Below are 21,729 nucleotides of genomic sequence, written 5' to 3'. Positions count from 1 at the left end.
CGAAGATTTTTTTTAGTCAGAGGGTGGTGAATCTATGGAATTTGTTGCCACGGGCAGCAGTGGAGGCCAAGTCATTGGGTGTATTTAAGGCAGAGATTGATAGGTATCTGAGTAGCCAGGGCATCAAAGGTTATGGTGAGAAGGCGGGGCAGTGGGACTAAATAGGAGAAAATGGATCAGCTCATGATAAAATGGCGGAGCAGACTCGATGGGCCGAATGGCCTACTTCTGCTCCTTTGTCTTATGATCTTAAGAAAAATAAACTCAGGGTAATTATCGATGAATATACTTGCTTTGATAATAAATTTGCTTTGAACTATCACAGATTTGGCAGGCGAAAGAAAAACGGAAACACGGTGGAGCATCAGGAAGGGAACCAGCGCTTGCCACAAAATTCTTCTCGCGGGTAAACAAAGACAGACTGCTTCCTTCTGAATTCCACCTAATCTGATATAAAATGTGGAAATATTAGACTGAAATTCAACACATCGCCAATTTGCGTTAACAACCTTGGTTTCAGTACTGACTCTCCCCACGGCCGCCGGCTCACAGCCAACCAGCGCGTTGCTACCGGGTGAAACCTCGCCCTACCAATGCACCGATTGGCTGAATGTTGACATGAATATGCACATCCAATTCATGTCAGACTGAACACTGACGTTTCAGTGTAGAGGCGGGGCTTCCTTCAGACGGATAACGCTGATTGGTCAAACCAGAGCTGCGGCTTTTCCGGTGATTTGCCGAAGCGATGTCCCGGTGAGAGCTCCCGACGAGGACGAGGATGGCGAATGTTGAGTTCTGGAGGGTGAGTGTGGGCCCGGGGCTGTACCGTCTGGGGTTGCGGTACAGATCGCAGCCTTACACCACGTGGTTTTTGTTTTACTTGGCGTTAACTTGAAATTATGTGATTCCTCCCAGAAACGCAAATTACCACTGTAAAAATGGGCCCGTGTTTTTGGTGGAAACATTGGTCTGTTTTGGGTCTTGATCACTTTCTTTTCAGATGGTTTGCTTCTGGAGTAGAGGGTATGTACTGTCAGGAGAGGTTGGATAACATTATCAAAAGCATGGACAAATAGACAAATATGTATCTTCATTTCAGAGTCGAAATGTCTCCTACTGGAAAGCATGAACTTAAGACGGGTGGGGGTTAGTTCGAAGGGGATGTACTATTTAACACAGATACTGGTGGGTGCCGAGAATGCGCCTCCCAGAGATGGAGGTAGATACTATAGAGGCGTTTAAGAGGCTCATGGATGTGCAGAGAATGAGGATGCAGGGGGAGTCAGCTCAGCATTCAATACCATCGTCCTCCCTAAACTAATAAATAAGCTCCAAGGCCTTGGCTTCAATACCTTCTCGTGCAATTGGATCCTCGATTTCCTCACTTGCAGACCGCTGTCAGTTTGGATTGGCAACAACATCTCCTCCACAATCTCCTTCACCACAGGTGCACCACAAGGCTGTGTGCTCAGCCCCCTGCTCTACCCGCTTTACACTACTGACAGTGTGGCCAAGTCCAGCTCCAATGCCCATTTAAGTTTGCTGATGGCACCACTGTTGTCGGCAGAATCAAAGGTGATGAATCACCATATGGGGGGGGGGGAGATTGAAAATCTGCTGAATGGTGCCACAACAACAACCTCTTATTCAATATCAGGGAGCTGATTATTGTCTTCAGGAGGAGGAAACCAGAGGTCCATGAGTCAGTCCTCATTGGGGGATCAGAGGCGGAGAGGATTACGGACTTCAAATTCCTAGATGTAGTTTTGGAGGACCTGCCCTGAGCCCAGCACGGAAGCCATTCTTTTCTTTCTTGGTTTTGTGGCTATCTGGAGAAGAAGAATTTCAGAGTTGTATACTTTGATCATAAATGAACCTTTGAACATTTTTGGAAACACTAATGCCCTTGAATGGAAAATCCTACAAAAACTAGTGGATAAGGCCCAGTTCATCATGAGTAAAGCCCTCCCCACCTTCGAGCACATCTACATGAAATGCTGTCGCAGGAAAGCAGTTCCCATCATATGGAGATCCCACTCCCCTGCCACCAGGATATGCCCTCTTCTCACTTCTGCTATCAGAAAGAAAGTACGGAAGCCTCACACCATCAGGTTCCAGAACAGTTATTACCCCTCAACCATCAGGCTCTTGAACCAACGGGGTAACTTCACTTGCTCCGTCACTGAGATGTTCCCACAGCACTTTCGAGGACTATTCATCTCATGTTTTTGATAATTATTGCCATTTTATTTATTATTATTATCACTATTACTTTCTTTTTTTTTTGTATTTGCACAGTTTGTTGTCTCCTACCCTCTGGTTGAACGCCCAAGATGGGCGGTCTTTTGTTAATTCTGTTATCATTATTATTTTATAGATTTATTGAGTATGACCACAAGAAAATGAATTTCAGGTTTGTATATGGTGACATATATGTGCTTTGATGATAAATTTACTTTGAACTTTTGATGTGGACCATGTTCAGAAGAAGGGATTAGTTGTCAATAGCTTAACCAGTTTGACACAAGATGGCCTGTTCCTGTGCTAAATTGTTCGAGGTTCTCTGTGACACAGATCAGCCAGGTAATGTCGGTAATTGATGAATATCTCAGTTAGGGCAACATTATGGAATAATAACACAAAGTTTTTTTGTTGCACATACATGCATATACTTCTGCAGAAGACGATAAACCCGGAAATGAAATGCTGGAAATACCCTGCAATTCAGGCGGAGCTGCGTCCAGCTTTCTTATTTTTAAAATTTCAGTTTATAAATCCTTGATTGTAGTTTATCAGAATTTGTAAACTGTAATCAAGTTTACAATTTATCGTTGAGGCTGCATTTAGTAGCAAGAACTTACTGCCGGAGGTGAGCTACCTATGATCTCCACTGGCTTGGTGGATAAATGGTGCCTCTTTCTTTCTCTACTTGTTTGACGTGTTTGTAGTGTAGGCTTGCCCATGGAAGATCTCGTCCACAAAACAGTTGTCAGGAAGGTCAACCATTTGCTGAAGTTTGGATAGTGGCAAAGTGCCTCATTAATCTCTGAACTGGCCCTGGATGGAGTTTAAAACTAAACAGGGGATGGGTTCAACAGCTTGGAAAAGTATGGATAAAGTAAAAGGTAAGGAGAATGCAGGGCAGGTCACTGAAGTATCCAGAATGAAAGAATAAGGTGAAAGGTTTAGAAAGGGAGAATAATTTATCTTCAGACAACATGGAGACAAATTTGAAAAGAAGAGTCATGAATACATGACTGAAGATATTCTAACGATACAGGTAAAAAATGGGATGAGGTCCTACAAGGTGAATTTAGGGAGTTAGGAGTTAAACTAAAAAGTAGGACCACAAAGGTAATAATCTCTGGATTACTACCAGTGCCACGTGTTAGTCAGAGTAGAAATAGGAGGATATTTCAGATGAATATATGGCTTGAAAAATGGTGCAAGGGGGAGGGATTCAAATTTCTGGGACATTGGAACCAGTTCTGGAGGAGGTGGGACCGGTACAAACAGGACGGTCTGCACCTGGGCTGGACTGGAACCAACCCAGGTCCTAGGGGGAGTGTTTGCTACTGTTGTTCAGGAGGATTTAAACTAATGTGGCAGGGGGATGGGAGCAAGTGCAGAGAGACAGAGGGGTGTAAAAAAAGGGTAGAAGCAAAAAGTAGTAAGGTGAAAAGTAAAAGTGGCAGGCCAGCAAATCCAGGGCAAAAATCAAAAAGGGCCACTTTTCAACATAATTGTATAAGGGCTAAGAGTGTTGTAAAAGCAAACTTGAAGGCCTTGTGTGTCAGTGCAAGGAGCATTCGTAACAAGGTGGATGAACTGAATTTGCAGATAGTTATTAATGAATATGATATAGTTGGGATCACAGAGACATGGCTCCAGGGTGACCAAGGATGGGAGCTCAACATTCAGGGATATTCAATATTCAGGAGGGATAGACATGAAAGAAAAGGAGGTGGGGTGGTGTTGCTGGTTAGAGAGGAGATTAACGCAAAAGAAAGGAAGGACATTAGCCGGGAGGATGTGGAATCAATACGGGTAGAGCTGCATAACGCTAAGGGGCAGAAAACGCTGGTGGGAGTTGTGTACAGGCCACCTAACAGTAGTAGTGAGGTTGGGGATGGCATTACACAGGAAATTAGAAGTGCGTGCAATAAAGGAACAGCAATTATTATGGGTGACTTTAATCTACATATAGATTGGGTGAACCAAATTGGTAAGGGTGCTGAGGAAGAGGATTTCTTGGAATGTATGCGGGATGGTTTTCTGAACCAACATGTTGAGGAACCAACTAGAGAGCAGGCCATTCTAGACTGGGTATTGAGCAATGAGGAAGGGTTAGTTAGCAATCTTGTCGTGCGAGGTCCCTTGTGTAAGAGTGACCATAATATGGTGGAATTCTTCATTAAGATGGAGAGTGATATAGTTAGTTCAGGAACAAAGGTTCTGAACTTAAAGAAGGGTAACTTTGAAGGTATGAGACGTGAATTATCTAAGATAGACTGGCAAATGATACTTAAAGGGTTGACGGTGGATATGCAATGGCAAGCATTTAAAGATTGCATGGATGAACTACAACAATTGTTCATCCCAGTTTGGCAAAAGAATAAACCAGGGAAGGTAGTGCACCCGTGGCTGACAAGGGAAATTAGGGATAGTATCAATTCCAAAGAAGAAAACATACAAATTAGCCAGAAAAAGCGGTACACCTGAGGACTGGGAGAAATTCAGAGCCCAACAGAGGAGGACAAAGGGCTTAATTAGGAAAGGGAAAAAAGATTATGAGAGAAAGCTGGCAGTGAACATAAAAACTGACTGTAAAAGCTTTTATGGATATGTGAAAAGAAAAAGATTGGTTAAGACAAATGTAGGTCCCTTACAGTCAGAAACAGGTGAATTGATCATGGGGAACAAGGACTTGACAGACCAACTGAATAACTACTTTGGTTCTCTCTTCACTAAGGAGGACATAAATAATCTTCTGGAAATAGTAGGGGACCGAGGGTCTAGTGAGATGGAGGAACTGAGGGAAATACATATTAGTAGGGAAGTGATGTTAGGTAAATTGAAGGGATTAAAGGTAGATAAATCCCCAGGGCCAGATGGTCTGCATCCCAGAGTGCTTAAGGAAGTGGCCCAAGAAATAGTGGATGCATGAGTGATAATTTTTCAGAACTCTTTAGATTCTGGACTAGATCCTAAGGATTGGAGGGTGGCTAATGTAACCCTGATTTTTAAAAAAGGAGGGAGAGAGAAACCGGGGAATTATAGACCGGTAAGCCTGACATCGGTGGTGGGGAAAATGCTAGAGTCAGTTATCAAAGGTGTGATAACAGCACATTTGGAAAACGGTGAAATCATCGGACAAAGTCAGCATGGATTTGTGAAAGGAAAATCATGTCTGATGAATCTCATAGAATTTTTTGAGGATGTAACTAGTAGGGTGGATAAGGGAGAACCAGTGGATGTGGTATATTTGGATTTTCAAAAGGCTTTTGACAAGATCCCACACAGGAGATTGGTGTGCAAACTTAAAGCACACGGTATTGGGGGTATGATATTGATGTGGATAGAGAATTGGTTGGCAGACAGGAAGCAAAGAGTGGGAATAAACGGGACCTTTTCAGAATGACAGGTAGCGACTAGTGGGGTACCACAAGGCTCAGTGCTGGGACCCCAGTTGTTTACAATATATATTAATGACTTAGATGAGGGAATTAAATGCAGCATCTCCAAGTTTGCGGATGACATGAAGCTGGGCGGCAGTGTTAGCTGTGAGGAGGATGCTAAGAGGATGCAAGGTGACTTGGATAGGTTAGGTGAGTGGGAAAATTCATGGCAGATGCAATTTAATGTGGATAAATGTGAGATTATCCACTTTGGTGGCAAGAACAGGAAAACAGATTATTATCTGAATGGTGTCCGATTAGGAAAAGGGGAGGTGCAAGGAGACCTGGGTGTCATTGTACACCAGTCATTGAAAGTGGGCATGCAGGTACAGCAGGCGGTGAAAAAGGCAAATGGTATGCTGGCATTTATAGCAAGAAGATTCGAGTACAGGAGCAGGGAGGTACTACTGCAGTTGTACAAGGCCTTGGTGAGACCACACCTGGAGTATTGTGTGCAGTTTTGGTCCCCTAATCTGAGGAAAGACATCCTTGCCATAGAGGCAGTACAAAGAAGGTTCACTAGATTGATTCCTGGGATGGCAGGACTTTCATATGATGAAAGACTAGATCGACTATGCTTGTACTCTCTGGAATTTAGAAGATTGAGGAGGGATCTGATAGAAACGTATAAAATTCTAAAGAGATTGGACAGGCTAGATGCAGGAAGATTGTTCCCGATGTTGGGGAAGTCCAGAACGAGGAGTCACAGTTTGAGGATAAAGGGGAAGCCTTTTAGGACCAAGATGAGGAAAAACTTCTTCATGCAGAGAGTGGTGAATCTGTGGAATTCTCTGCCACAGGAAACAGTTGAGGCCAGTTCATGGCTATATTTAAGAGGGAGTTAGATATGGCCCTTGTGGCTAAAGGGATCAGGGGGTATGGAGAGAAGGCAGGTACCGAGTTCTGAGTTGGATGATCAGCCATGATCAGCCATGAATGGCGCTGCAGGCTCGAAGGGCCGAATGGCCTACTCCTGCACCTATTTTCTGTTTCTAATTGAATGCATGAGGTGTATGAAATATAATTTCAGGGTGCCACCAAGAAGACGACTTGCACGACCATCTCTGATGGATACCATCAAATCCTCCCATTTCAGTCTGCTACAGCTGAGAACCACAGCTACTGTACGTGTAAGGTTTGTACAGTTAGTAATGTTATTTTAATGCGATTAAGAATCTATCGCTACTGTTATTCAACGGAACTCTTACAGATTCTGGTTGCTAGCATGATTCCTCTTTAAGACCGCGAATGCCGAGAAGACAGTGAAGAAGGGAGGTTGCTAACCTGGTTTAAAAGTTGACTTAAGAAAGCACAGCTTTTGACTCCCAACACAGACCATCCTGCTGGCAAACGTACAGACTCTGGTAAATAAAACAGAAGATCTTTGAGCTAGAACGCTTTATCAGAGGAACATTAGGACTACTTATGTCTTCTGTTTCACGGAATCTTATGTAACCCCTTCCATTCTGGATGCAGCAATTCAGATAGATGGGTTCAGAATACATCGCCAAGATAAGACTGCTGAGTCTTTCAAAGGTAGAGGAGGAGGAGTATGCTTCATGATCAACTCCTCTTGGTGTACAAACGTGCTGGTGATGTCCTAGTCCTATTCACCTGACCCGGAACACCTCGCGATCAAGTGTCGTCCGTTTTATCTGCCGCGGGAGATTTCAGCGATCATCTTGGTAGCCATGTACATCCCACCCCAGGCCAGTGTGAAACAGGCTCCAGACAAACTGAGCAATGTGCTCAACAGGCATGAAGCAGCACGCCCTGTAGCCTTCCCCATTATCTTGGGGGATCTTAAACACGCCAGCTTGAAAAAGTCTCTAAATAATTATTACCAACAAATCACTTTAGTACCAGAGGAACCAAAACACTGGACAGCTGTTATACCACCTTCATGAGTGCTTAGCTTGCTAGCCCACGCCCACACTTTGGAAAGTCTGATCACTTGGCAGTACTCCTACTCCCTGGGTATGAGCAGAGACTGTAGACTGCAGCACCAGTAGTGAGGACCAGGAAAGTATGGACAAGAGAGGTGGAGGAGTGCTTACAGGTCTGCTTTGAATCGATGGACTGGACTGTATTCAGGGATGCATCTTTGAGTCTGAATAAGTACGTCACAGCTGTCACCGACTTCATTAAAACCTGTGTGGATGAGTGTGTGCCGACGAGAACTTTCTGTACACACCCAAATCAAAAACTGTGGCTCTGTCTTGGAGGCTGACGTCAGGCTGTCTTTCAAGAGGGTGAATCCTCGCAAGGGGACGGAGCCCGATGGAGTAACTGGTAAGGCCCTGAAAACCTGTGCCATCAATCTCTCATTGATACAGTCCAAAGTTCCCACCTGCTTCAAAAGGGCAACAATTATACCAGTGTCCAAGAGCAGGGTGAGCTGCCTTAACTATCGTCCAGTAGCATTCACGTGTAAGGTGATGAAATGCTCTGAGAGGTTGGTCATGGTTAGAATGAACTCCTGCCTCAGCAAGGACCTGGACCCACCTATCCGCCACAATAGGTCTACAGTGAACGCGATCTCGTTGGCTCTCCACGAGGCCTTGAATCACTTGGACAATACAAATACCTGTGTCAGGATGCTGGTAATTGACTACAGCTCAGTGTTTAACATGATCATTCCTACAGTTATGATCAGAAAGCTCCAGAACCTAGGTCTCTACTTCCCTCTACAACTGGATCCTTGACTTCCTAACCATAATCTGTGCGGATTGGAAGTGACTTCTCCACCTCCCTAACACTCAACACTGGCGCACTTCAGAGATGTGTGCTTATCCCACTACTCTACTCTCTCAAGACCCATGACTGTGTGGCTAGGCACAGCTCAAATGCCATCTGTAAATATGCTGATGATACAACCATTTTTGGTAGAATCTCAGATGGAGACGAGAGGGTGTGCAGGAGCAAGGTATACCAGCTAATTGAGTGGTGTCACAGCAACAACTGTGCACTCAATGTCAGTACGACCAAAGAACTGATTGTGGACTTCAGAAGGGATAAGATGCGGGAATACACCAATTGTCAAGGAGGGATCAGAAGTGGAAAGAGTGAGCAATTTTAAGTTCCTGGGTGTCAATAACTCTGGAAAAAAATCCTGGACCCAACATGCCAATGCAGCTACAAAGAAGGCATGACAGTGGTTATATTTCATTAGGAGTTTGAGGAGATTTAGTATGTCACTTAAACCACTCGCAAATTTGTACAGATGTACTGTGGAGAGCATTCTAACTGGCTGCTTCACCGTATGGTATGGGGTGGTGGGGATAAAAGTAAGCTGCAGAGAGTTGTAAACTTAGTCAGCCCCATCATGGGCACGTTACAACCTCCGTAGTATCCAGGACATCTTGAGCGATGCCTCAAGAAGGCGACGTGCATCATTAAGGACCCCCATCACCCAGGTCATGCCCTCTTCTCATTGCCCCATCAGGAGGGAGGTACAGGAGCCTGAAGGATCCAGGAATAGCTTCTTCCCCTCTGCCATCCAATTTCTGAATGGACATTGAATCTATGAAGACTACCTCTCTACTTTATTTCTATTTTTTTTGCACTACTTTTTAAATTTATATATAATTGCTCCAATTCACAGTACTTTTTTTGTATTCCTATGTATTAAATTGTACTGCTACTGCAAAGTTAACAAATTTCATGACATGTGCTGGTGATGTTAAACCTGATTCTGATTCTGAAGATAGATAATCTTGTTAGAAATTGCCAGGCATGAAGTTGTGGGCATCACTGAGTCATGATTGAAATAAGATCATAACTGGGAGCTTAACATCCAAGAATCCACATCACTTTGAAAGGACAGGAAGGCGGGCAGGGGATGTGGGTGGCTCTGTTGCTTTAAAAAAAAGAAATCAAATCTTAGAAAGAAAGGACATAGGATCAAAAGGTGTAGAATAATTGTGGGTAGAGACAAGAAACTACAAGAGTGAAAAAACCCTGATGACTTACAGGCCTCCATACAGTAGCCAAGATGTGGGGTAAATTATAAAGGGAGATAGAATAGCATGTAAAAAGAGCAGTATTAGGGAATTCAATGTACAGGTAGTTTGGAAAAATTAGTTTGGTGCAGAATCGAGAGAGAGAATTTGTCGGATAGAATTCACCCTGCAGTTGAGAAGGAGAAGTTAAAATCAGATGTATCATGATTATAGTGGAATAAAGGGAACTACGGGTGCATGAGAGAGGAGTTGGTGAGTGTTGATTGGAAGGGAACACTAGCAGGGATGATAGCAGAGCAACAGTGGCTGGAGTTTCTGGGAGAAAATCAGAAGACGCAGGAGTGGTTCGTCCCTAAGAGGAAGTATATTAAAGAGGCTGACAAGGAAAGTTAAAGAATAAAAGCAAAAAGGAGGGCATACAATAGCGAAAAAAGAAAACTAGTGGGAAGCTAAAGGATTGAGGAGCTTTAAAAACCAATGGAAGGCAACTAAAAAGCAATGAGATGAAAGATGAAGTATGAAGGTAACTAGCCAATAATATAAAAGAGAATTCCAAAAGTTTAGTGTTTCAAAATAATGGCAAATAAAAGAGAGGCAAGTGTGGAAATTGAATTGCTGGAAAATGATGCTCAACAGGTAGTAATAGGGACAAAAGGATGGCGAATAAACTGAATGACTATTCTGCATCAGTCTTCACTGCGGAAGACACAAGCAGAATGTTGAAAATTCAAGATCAGGGAACAGAAGTCAGTTTAGTTGTTAGTTGTTATTACCAAGGAGAAGATGCTTGGGAAGCTGAAAGGTCTGTAGGTTAATAAGTCACCTGTACTAGATATACTATGTTCCAGCATTCTGAAGGAGGTAGCTGAAGAGATTGTGGAGGCATTAGTAGTGGTCTTTCAACAATCACTCGATTCTTGGATGCTTGCAGAGGACTGGAAAATTGCAAATATCACTGCACTCTTTAAGAAGGAAGGGTGACAAAAGACAGGAAATTATATGGCTGTTCACCTGACTTTAGTGGTTGGCAAGATATTGGAGTCCATTGTTACGAATGAGGTTTTGGGGTATTTGGAGGCATGTGATAGAATAGACTGAAGTCAGCAAGGTTTTATTAAGAGGAAATCATCCCTGAAAAATCTGTTGGAATTCTTTGAGGAAATGACAGGCAGGATAGGCAAAGGAAAGTCAGTGGTTGTTGTTTTTAACTTAAATTTTCAGAAAGCCTTTGAGAAGGTGGCACACTTGAGGTTGTTAAACAAGCTAACAGCCCATGGTATTACAGGAAAGATACTAGCACGGACAGAAGATTGGCTGATTGGCAGGAAGCAATGAATGAAAATAAAGGGGGATATTTTGTGACTAATGGCCTTCTGCAGGGTTCATTGTTTGGTCCACTACTTTGTAAATTGAATGTTAATGATCTGGATAACAGAATTGATGGCTTTGTGGTGAAGTTTGTGGATGGTACAAAGACAGGTCGAGGGACAGGTAGTGTTGGAAGCAGGGAGTCTACTAAAGGAATAGGCCAGATTGGGAGAATGGGCAAGGAAGTGGCAGATAGAATACGCTGTGGGGAAGTGTATCGTCATGAATTTTGGTAGAAGGACTGTTTTTCAAATGGAGGAAATTCAGAAATTGGGGATGTAAAGGAATTTGGAAGTCCCAGTGCAGGATTCCATAAAGGTTAACATGTGGATTGAGTCGGTAGTAAGGAAGGCAATGCAATGCTAGCTTCAATTTCTCAAGAACTTGAATATAAAACCAAGGATGTAATGCTCAGCCTTTATAAGGCATTGGTCAGATCACATTTGGACTATTGTTAGCAGTTTTGGGCCCCTTATCAAAGTAATGATGTGCTGGCATTGGAGAGGGTCCAGAGGAGGTTTATGAGAATGAAAAGGTTAATGTATATGCTACGAGGAACATTTGATGACTTAGAATAAAAGGATGTTTCTTTATAACAGTGAGGAGGAGGAACTTTGTAAGCCAGAAGGTGGTGAATTTGTTGAAGTTAGTGCCACAGATGACTGTGGAGACCAAGTTATTGGGTATATCTTAAGTGGAGGTTTACAGGTTCTTGATTAGTAAGAGTGTCAAAGTTTACAGCGAGAAGGCAGGAGGGTGGGGTTGAGAAAGAAAATAATCAGCCATGATTGAATGGCAGAGTCGACTCAATAAGCTGAATGGCTTAATTCTGCCCCAATGTCTTTTGGCTAATCAGAAGCATTAAGAAACTTGTAAAGTTACTTAATAATAATAAAGTAATTATATTTATTAAATAATCAAACCTAAACAGTTGTAAATTAAACAAGTCAAAATTCCCTTCATTAAAATGGACTTGCCACTCTTGCATGGACTGGTGGACGGGCAGATCAATTGCAGAGAGTCACATTCTGCTGCTGGATCCGTCCTGTAGAGGCACAATTGCCAATACCCCAGTGACAACAGGTCTGCAAGTTCTGGATTTCGGCTTTTGTGCAGGAGTCTTGATAATTACTGGGGAAAAAAAAATGACAATTTGGTGTGGAGTTGCTATCATTTCTCATTATGTCCTGGACCAATATGTCTACAGAAATCATCTTGTCTTTAATAAATCTCATGATGTTGTAGAACTTGGATGCTATTTTAGATAATTGACTGCGTGTGTTAACCGTAATCTTCATCCACAAAGTGTGTACCCTCATTGTACGATTCCCTACTCAGGCAGCCAATAATGACATTTCGAATTCTTTACTGGCCGACGTAGCATTGTGCTGCTGTATATTCACACTGGTCAGTCTCAGCTTAGTTAGTGTTCCTGTGCAGAGAATGAAACATAAGATCCAAGATTCACATTGATTTGCACATGTACGTCAAAGCATATGGTGAAAATGCATAGTTTGTGTTAGCAACCAACACACTCGATGATGTGCTGGGGGCAACTTGCAAGTGTTGCCACACATTCCAGCGCCATCACAGCAAGCCCACCATGCTTGGGAGAAGAACACAGAACACAACAAGCAACAGAACAACACCAGCAAAACCTCCCACCTGCTCACCCATGAACATAAACAGTCGTCCAACCCCAGGACAATCTGTCTTTGGCCGTCAAACTCCAGTGGAATAGAAGTCCACAATCCAATCACTTAGAATGACAAGAACGGGGGTGTGTGGGAACACCACTACTTCAACGTAACATGCCAACTTGCATAGATGTATTTTACTATTTCTTCATTGGGTCTTGCTAGCCCACACCACTATCTTTCACCAAATGGACTGCGGCACTTTAACAGGATGGTACAATTTAGCCACCTCAGTTATGGATGGGACGGTGATGCCCAAATCTAGGTTGAAATGAGCAAGACTGGGGCGCCTGGTCACATAGTGGTCAGCGCGATGCTGTTACAGCTTGGGGCATCGGAGTTCAGAGTTCAATTCTGACGCTGTCTGTAAGGGGTTTGTACATTTTCCCTGTGGCCGCATGGGTTTCCTCTGGGTGCTCTGGTTTTCCTTCATGGTCTGAATACATACCGGTTAAATGGTTAGTTGGTCACTGTAAATTGTCCTGTGATTAGGCTACGGTTAAATAGCTGGGTAGCTGGTTGGTGCGGCTCACTGGGCTGTAAGCGCCTGTTCCATGCTGTATCTCCAAATAAATAAATCAAAGAGTAGAATGCAGTATGAGGGGAAATCAGGCAGCATTCTTGCTCCCTGACACAAGACTTCCTTCAGAAAGTTTGTGTTCTGTCATCTGTCTCTAACCTGTGATTGCCTATCATCATTACAGCCTCCTCGAATGTGTGATGATTACTGGAGTGAATGGAAGCATTGTCGGAGTGTGAGGAATCTCTTCCATCATTACTACACCTATGGAGAGTACCCGTCATGTAAGCAGTGGAAGATAGATTACAACAATTGCAGGGAATGGGAAAAACGTAAGTCCGAAGAGTCTAAGGTGAGATTTCCCAATAAAACATGTATAGAGGTAGTATTTCTGCATTTAGCTAAATAGTACCCTAATTTTTCTTGGGATTTCTTTTAGAAATATGCCCTTTTTCTTATTTTAATCTTAGATTTATAATTTAAAATAAAAACCAGCAAATGCTAGAAACACTCATTAGGTCGGGGAGTGTCTGTGGAAGCATCCAATTCAAATCTGGGTGCTTCTGACTAACATTAACTTGGTTTATTGTTATACCATGTACTGACGTACAGTGCAAAACTTTGTTTGCAATACCATCCATACGGTAATTTCATTACAATAGAGCAATAAGAAAGTACAAGAGAAAGCACTAGCAGAAAAAAAAGTGTTGACACTTCAGGGGAAAGTGCAATGTGAGGCAATGATGAGGTAGACCGTGAGGTCAGGAGTCCATCTTGTTGTACTGGGGGACTACTCAGTAGGATAGAAGCCGTCTAACTATTTCTCTCCACAGATTCTCCCTAACCTGTTGTATACCTGCAGCGTTTCACATTTTTGGTTCAGATTTCCACCATTTGCATATTTGTGAACTACTTATATTTTGAAAGGTATTGTCTGATATTTTTCTTGTTAAGCTAGTGGTGTGTGCTAGATGTGGTTATAGTCCTTCATTTGAGGTAATAATTTTTAAACATGTAATCGGTTTATTCCCCAGGAAAATTAGAAGCAAAAGTAGACCATTTGGCTCCTTCTATCTACTCTGCTATTCATTAAGATCGTCACTGTTCTTTCATGCCAATATCACTTCCCAGTACTAACTCCATGACCCTTAATATTGAAGAATTTAGTGATATCCTTCTTGGCTAAGTTCAGTGATCAAGTCTCCATTCCTTGTTGGCTGGCTAATTCTAAAAACTTATTACCCTCTGGATGAAGATGATTTTTTTTATTATTCCTTTCCTGAATGATCACTTATTTTGAGACCAGTAATCCAGCCTGAGATTCCCCAATCCAGGAAACATTTTGCCAATGCCTACCCTGTCAAACCCCTTTAAAAATTTTATCTGCCTTCCCTAAACTCAAAAGAGAATAGGCCCAGATTGCCTAATCAAAGTTGCTGGTGAACGCAGCAGGCCAGGCAGCATCTCTAGGAAGAGGTGCAGTCGACTTTTCAGGCCGAGACCCTTCGTCAGGACTCACTGAAGGAAGAGTGAGTAAGAGATTTGAAAGTGGGAGGGGGAGGGTGGGATCCAAAATGACAGGAGAAGACAGGAGTGGGAGGGATGGAGCCAAGAGCTGGACAGGTGATTGGCAAAAGGGATACGAGGGGATCATGGGACAGGAGGTCCGGGAAGAAAGACAAGGTGGGGGGGGGAACCCAGAGGATGGGCAAGGGGTATATTCAGAGGGACAGAGGGAGAAAAAGGAGAGTGAGAGAAAGAATGTGTGTATAAAAATAAGTAACAGATGGGGTACGAGGGGGAGGTGGGGCATTAGCGGAAGTTAGAGAAGTTGATGTTCATGCCATCAGGTTGGAGGCTACCCAGATGGAATATAAGGTGTTGTTCCTCCAACCTGAGTGTGGCTTCATCTTTACAGTAGAGGAGGCCGTGGATAGACATGTCAGAATGGGAATGGGATGTGGAATTAAAATGTGTGGCCACTGGGAGATCCTGCTTTCTCTGGCGGACAGAGCGTAGGTGTTCAGCAAAGCGGTCTCCCAGTCTGCATCGGGTCTCGCCAATATATAAAAGGCCACATTGGGAGCACCGGACGCAGTATATCACCCCAGCCGACTCACAGGTGAAGCGTCGCCTCACCTGGGAGGACTGTTTGGGGCCCTGAATGGTGGTAAGGGAGGAAGTGTAAGGGCATGTGTAGCACTTGTTCCGCTTACACGGATAAGTGCCAGGAGGGAGATCAGTGGGGAGGGATGGGGGGGGACGAATGGACAAGGGAGTCGTGTAGGGAGCGATCCCTGCGGAAAGCAGAGAGAGGGGGGGAGGGAAAGATGTGCTTAGTGGTGGGATCCCGTTGGAGGTGGCGGAAGTTACGGAGAATAATATGTTGGACCCGGAAGCTGGTGGGGTGGTAGGTGAGGGCCAGGGGAACCCTATTCCTAGTGGGGTGGTGGGAGGATGGAGTGAGAGCAGATGTACGTGAAATGGGGGAGATGCGTTTAAGAGCAGAGTTGATAGTGGAGGAAGGGAAGCCCCTTTCTTTAAAAAAGGAGGACATCTCCCTCGTCCTAGAATGAAAAGCCTCGTCCTGAGAGCAGATGCGGCGGAGACGGAGGAATTGCGAGAAGGAGATGGTGTTTTTGCAAGAGACAGGGTGAGAAGAGGAATAGTCCAGATAGCTGTGAGAGTCAGTAGGCTTATAGTAGATATCAGTGGATAAGCTGTCTCCAGAGACAGAGACAGAAAGATCTAGAAAGGGGAAGGAGGTGTCGGAAATGGACCAGGTAAACTTGAGGGCAGGGTGAAAGTTGGAGGCAAAGTTAATAAAGTCAACGAGCTCTGCATGCGTGCAGGAAGCAGCGCCAATGCAGTCGTCGATGTAGCGAAGGAAAAGTGGGGGACAGATACCAGAACAGGCACGGAACATAGATTGTTCCACAAAGCCAACAAAAAGGCAGGCATAGCTAGGACCCATACGGGTGCCCATAGCTACACCTTTAGTTTGGAGGAAGTGGGAGGAGCCAAAGGAGAAATTATTAAGAGTAAGGACTAATTCCGCTAGACGGAGCAGAGTGGTGGTAGAGGGGAACTGATTAGGTCTGGAATCCAAAAAGAAGTGTAGAGCTTTGAGACCTTCCTGATGGGGGATGGAAGTATATAGGGACTGGACATCCATGGTGAAAATAAAGCGGTGGGGGCCAGGGAACTTAAAATCATTGAAAAGTTTAAGAGCGTGAGAAGTGTCACGAACATAGGTAGGAAGGGATTGAACAAGGGGGGATAAAACCGTGTCGAGATATGCAGAAACGAGTTCGGTGGGGCAGGAGCAAGCTGAGACAATAGGTCGGCTGGGACAGGCAGGTTTGTGGATCTTGAGTAGGAGGTAGAAACGGGAAGTGCGAGGTGTGGGAACTGTAAGGTTGGTAGCAGTGGATGGGAGATCCCCTGAGCGGATAAAATCCCACCACTAAGCACATCTTTCCCTCCCCCCCCCCCCCCCCCCGCTTTCCGCAGGGATCGCTCCCTACGTGACTCCCTTATCCATTCGTCCCCCCCATCCCTCCCCACTGATCTCCCTCCTGACACTTATCCGTGTAAGTGGAACAAGTGCTACACATGCCCTTACACTTCCTCCCTTACCACCATTCAGGGCCCCAAACAGTCCTTCCAGGTGAGGCGACGCTTCACCTGTGAGTCGGCTGGGGTGATATACTGCGTCCGGTGCTCCCAATGTGGCCTTTTATATATTGGCGAGACCCGATGCAGACTGGGAGACCGCTTTGCTGAACACCTACGCTCTGTCCGCCAGAGAAAGCAGGATCTCCCAGTGGCCACACATTTTAATTCCACATCCCATTCCCATTCTGACATGTCTATCCACGGCCTCCTCTACTGTAAAGATGAAGCCACACTCAGGTTGGAGGAACAACACCTTATATTCCATCTGGGTAGCCTCCAACCTGATGGCATGAACATCAACTTCTCTAACTTCCGCTAATGCCCCACCTCCCCCTCGTACCCCATCTGTTACTTATTTTTATACACACATTCTTTCTCTCACTCTCCTTTTTCTCCCTCTGTCCCTCTGAATATACCCCTTGCCCATCCTCTGGGTTCCCCCCCCCCCAACGTCGACTGCACCTCTTCCTAGAGATGCTGCCTGGCCTGCTGTGTTCACCAGCAACTTTGATGTGTGTTGCTTGAATTTCCAGCATCTGCAGAATTCCTGTTGTTTCCAGATTGCCTAATGTTTTGTTAGAGGCAACCCCCACCAATCCCAGTAATCTTTATTCTTTTGCACTCTCTTTGTTAGAAGTATATCCTTAAATAATGTGCTCTGGATTTCCAAAGAATTTTGCAACCAATTTAGGACTTTCCATGTATGGCCCCTTTGCTATAACACATTCAATAATTTGTGCAGATAAAAGTGCAAATGTCAACATAATCTTTTTTTCCTGGGACAAATATTATTCAGGCCCTGCCTTCTTTGAAATATTGCCATTATGTCTTTTAAATCCACACAGAAGAACAGGTGGGGTGTCAGGCTAGTTCTTGTTTTTGTATCTTTCTTTACATTGTATTTGAATGCCAGATTGAACCTACAGTTTTCTCATACAGAAGCAAAACTGTCAGCAGCTGAACCACTTACTGTATAAACTTCATTGATATGTGTTTTCTGTTGGTGGTCTCAGAAGTTCAACAATTGGGGATCAAGATTGTTGACCTAGTTTGAGAGTCTTGGCCCAGGAATACAAAATATTAACACAATACAGTGGTGACTTTATTAGGTACACCTACTTGTTAGTGGGAAATATCTAATCAACGATTCATGTGGCAGCAATTCAATGCAGAAAAGCATGCAGACATAGTTAAGAGCTTCCGGAGTTCTGTCGAAGGGTTCCGGCCTGAAACGTTGACTGATCGTTTCCACGGATGTTGCCCGACCTGCTGAGCTCCTCCAGCGTGTTGTGAGTGTTGTTAAGAGGTTCAGTTGTTGTTCAGAACAAATATAAGAATGGAGAAGAAATGTGATCTAAGTGTCATTGACTGTGGATTGATTGTTGGTATCTCAGAAACTAACAACCTCCTGGAATTTTCAGGCAAAACCTTCTCCAGAGTTTACAGAGAAAGGTGCGAAAAACAAATAAAAACATCCAGTGAGTGGCAGTTCTGTGGGTGAAAATGCCTTGTTAATGAGAGAGGTCAAAGGAGAATGGCCAGACTGGTTCAAGCTGACAGGAAGGAGACAGTAACTCAAATAACCACATGCTACAATGTTGTTCAGAAGGTCATCTCTGAATTCACAGCATGTTGAACCAGAAGTAGATGGGCTGCAGCAGCAGAAGACCATAAACATACATTCAGTGGCCGCTTTATTAGGAACAGGAGGTACCGAATAAAGTGGCCAGTGAGTATACACCCAAATAGTTTTAGCCATCTATGGGAAGTTACTGAATGGCAGAAGAATTATTTTGTTAGAGTACATCAACTGAAATAATAAGTTAGTAAAGAAGGAATGAACTTTTAATTTACTGGATATTTTTCAGTATGTTCCAAAATAACATACTGCCTGCCAACAGAGTTCTTTGACTTGCAATCATCAACTTAATAATTGACCATTGAATCTACTTCTATATGGGGAATAAATATTTATCTATACAGCTTGAGAACTGTCCTACCACAAAAAGGAGGATATTGATAAACTTTGTGCATACACTTTTGAGTTTAGAAAGTTGAGAGCCTTTAAAATAATAGAGGTTCTATAGTGTAGAGAAAGAATCCTTGAGGACATTAAACTGAGAGGATACACATTTAAAGGTTTAATCAAGGAACACTTTCCACATAAGAAATAATTGTTAAGTATGTAACTTTCTTTCCCAATAAGGAATGGATGCTGGGTCAAATGAAAATTTCACTGCTGAATTTTTATGGGTAAGTGTAGCTGGTGATTGCAGCAATGGCAGGTAGCTGGACTAGTGGTAAAACTATCTTTGATCCAAAGTATTGAATGGGATGAAACAGGGGTGACAGAGCTGGAGGATACAAATGCGAAGTTCAATCTTAAGTAAAGTGAGTGATTTTTGGATATTTTCACTCTGCAGTGTAGTTGGTCTCTGAATTGGAGTACCAGGAAGAACTGTGGATAGAATATTATTTTTAATGCAGTTGATAGTAGCAAGCATAAAAATAAAGGAGCTGTTCATTTTGTCTTAAATGTTGATTCATCAGAATGAACCACAATGTAAGACCTATAGTATTGTGATGGACTCTTGAGTTTTATTCATTATGGACTATGCCTTTAAGAACCATGCCTTTGTGTGTGAGAGAGAGAGAGATACAGAGGGAGCAGCGAGCTGCTGCGAAAGTCTGTTTGTGCAGAGAGAGAGAGATATTGAGAGGGAGTTATATGATGGACAGCTGGTGTTCAGTGTGTGTGCACTTAAGCAAGGACAACTGTCTTTCCTGCAGACACACAGAGGGGACGCATAAAGGCTGGTGACGAAAGAGTCACTGAACTCTTTGAGTGCCCACGAGGGTGGGTTGTAGATTGATCAGTGGTCATTGCCGTGTGTGTAAGGGTGACCCTGTGGGAGCCACTGGTGTGCTTAACCCTCACTTGGGTTAGTGGTTCACCACTACAAGAAGGGACCCCCTTTTCTGTAGTCAAGTTTGGCTGACCTGAAGGATTCCGAGTACAACAAGAAGATCGACGGCATTTGTTTGTTTGGGTTACAAATACCTCTCTCTCACTTCAATCCCATGAACTGTACTGAATTTGCTTACCACACCATCGTAAGACTGTATCATTTTACCACCTGAGCTTGTTAAGTTTGGGAACTTTAACTATACACCTATATATGCCTAACATCTAACTCTGGTTTAAGTTTACTATAATTAGTAGTTACTAATTAAATAGTGTTTGTTAACAGCAAAACCAAACTCCAGGTATGTTCTATTGCTGTTGATGCTTCTGGTGTTACCTGCATGTAACTGGTACTTTCCCCAGGGTTGTGTGTACGTAACGAGTATCAGGGTGGTGATGCGGTGGGAACTCTGAAGCCACTGTTGAACAAGTGGCAATAAGTTGGTGGAAGATGGAAGGAACATTTTGGTTTCAGTTGGCAAAATGTTTGAATCGTCCTTTTTTAGTTTAACCTCTTAAATGTTTTGACCTTGTGAAAAATAATTAACAGTAATTAGTCTAAAAAATCTGAGAGTCTGGTAGGATGATTGCAAAAATGTTTTAATTGGAAATAAATAAATCTGTGTTTCGCTTCTTATCCAACAATTGGTCATATAGATTGGGAAGATCCCATATCTTCAGTGCATGTAGTAACTTGATTTGAACTGTGACACAAGTTTGGGGTGCAGCTGGCCAATGCCATTGGTCAGATGGAAGGAAATGTCAGCAGCAGCTCTTGCTCCTGATCGTTCAGCATCGGCATGTGGCTGAGCAAACTCGATACCCTGCTGTCACCCAGAAAGGGTTGATGTGCCTGTTAGGTTGTTGTTCATTTTTTTTTGTGGGGGGAGGAGGGATTTGGGGGTTGATGATCGTGGTGCCATTCTTTTCTTTCTTGGTTTCATGGCTATCTGGAGTAGAAGAATTTCAGAGTTGTATACTTTGATAATAATTGAACCTTTGAATTGAGATACGTGCATGAATGAGCTATCCTTGAACAAGTAACTGGCAAGTACCAAAAAAGAATCCCAGTCAGGAATCACTATTTCTTTATTGTTAAGCTTCCTAAAAGAGTATTTTTTTAATGCAAAACTTTATTGATATTCTTTCTACAACAGCTTTAGCAGCAGCCTCTGGCTGAAAGCAAATATGGCTTTAACTGTAAAAATTTATTTTAAATTTCACAGAAAGCCTTATGTGAGAGTGAGAAGAAAAGGTTAGAAGAACAAAAAAGGCATCTTCCAATCTGGGAGATGAGGAAGAATCCACCAGCTGAATGGTATCTTCCCCTGAATGATGGAAAAGTGAAATAGAGGGGATTACTCACACCTGGAGTTAAACTACAGACTATTGGATAACAGTCCATTATTTGTCAGCTGTGCATCTATTGGATTCAGGTCAATCCACTCAAAATAGTTTCTCAGGGTCTTAATAGCATCAGTTAATCTGATTTACTTTTGGAGTATGGTACAATGTCTGTCTGTAATCAAATACTCTGACTGATAAGTGATTGCTAGATACTGGAAACGTTTTAAAGGCAACGCGACCTTAAGGATCTGTGTTCAATAATAAAAATTTGATTAATTTTATCTGCTGGGTTCTTGAAATGCCTTTTTACCTCCACTTGTGGTTGCAGAAACTCTGAACCCAAACCCTCTTGAAGTGTACAATATGAATGATAGCTGCTAGGTGATTTGAATTCCTCATTTGTCCAGGTACACTAGTGAGTATCAAATATTAACAAGCTCATGGCCTCCTACTGTGATGACAACGATACTTGCTTGCACTCTAGCTCCTGTAAAGACTCTTCTCAATTCTC

The 21,729-nt window shown here is 43.3% G+C and overlaps 1 protein-coding gene across 2 annotated transcripts; it reads left to right on the top strand.

Annotated features, from left to right (window-relative positions):
- Positions 1 to 714: 714 nt before the first annotated feature.
- Positions 715 to 21,499, top strand: c2h22orf39 (chromosome 2 C22orf39 homolog). Of its 2 annotated transcripts, XM_072245453.1 has the most exons (4): positions 715 to 805; positions 6,712 to 6,816; positions 13,413 to 13,580; positions 21,098 to 21,499. In XM_072245453.1, exons 1-4 carry the CDS (start codon positions 782 to 784, stop codon positions 21,221 to 21,223), a joined length of 423 nt encoding a protein of 140 aa, XP_072101554.1. In that variant the 5' UTR covers positions 715 to 781; the 3' UTR covers positions 21,224 to 21,499. The 2 variants fall into 2 exon arrangements, with proteins under 2 accessions (XP_072101554.1, XP_072101565.1); XM_072245464.1 differs by lacking the exon at positions 6,712 to 6,816.
- Positions 21,500 to 21,729: the final 230 nt, after the last annotated feature.

The sequence above is a fragment of the Mobula birostris genome, chromosome 2, assembly GCF_030028105.1.
Source record: "Mobula birostris isolate sMobBir1 chromosome 2, sMobBir1.hap1, whole genome shotgun sequence".
NCBI classification, from domain to species: Eukaryota; Metazoa; Chordata; class Chondrichthyes; order Myliobatiformes; family Myliobatidae; genus Mobula; species Mobula birostris.
This window is presented reverse-complemented; position numbering and strand designations above follow the sequence as displayed.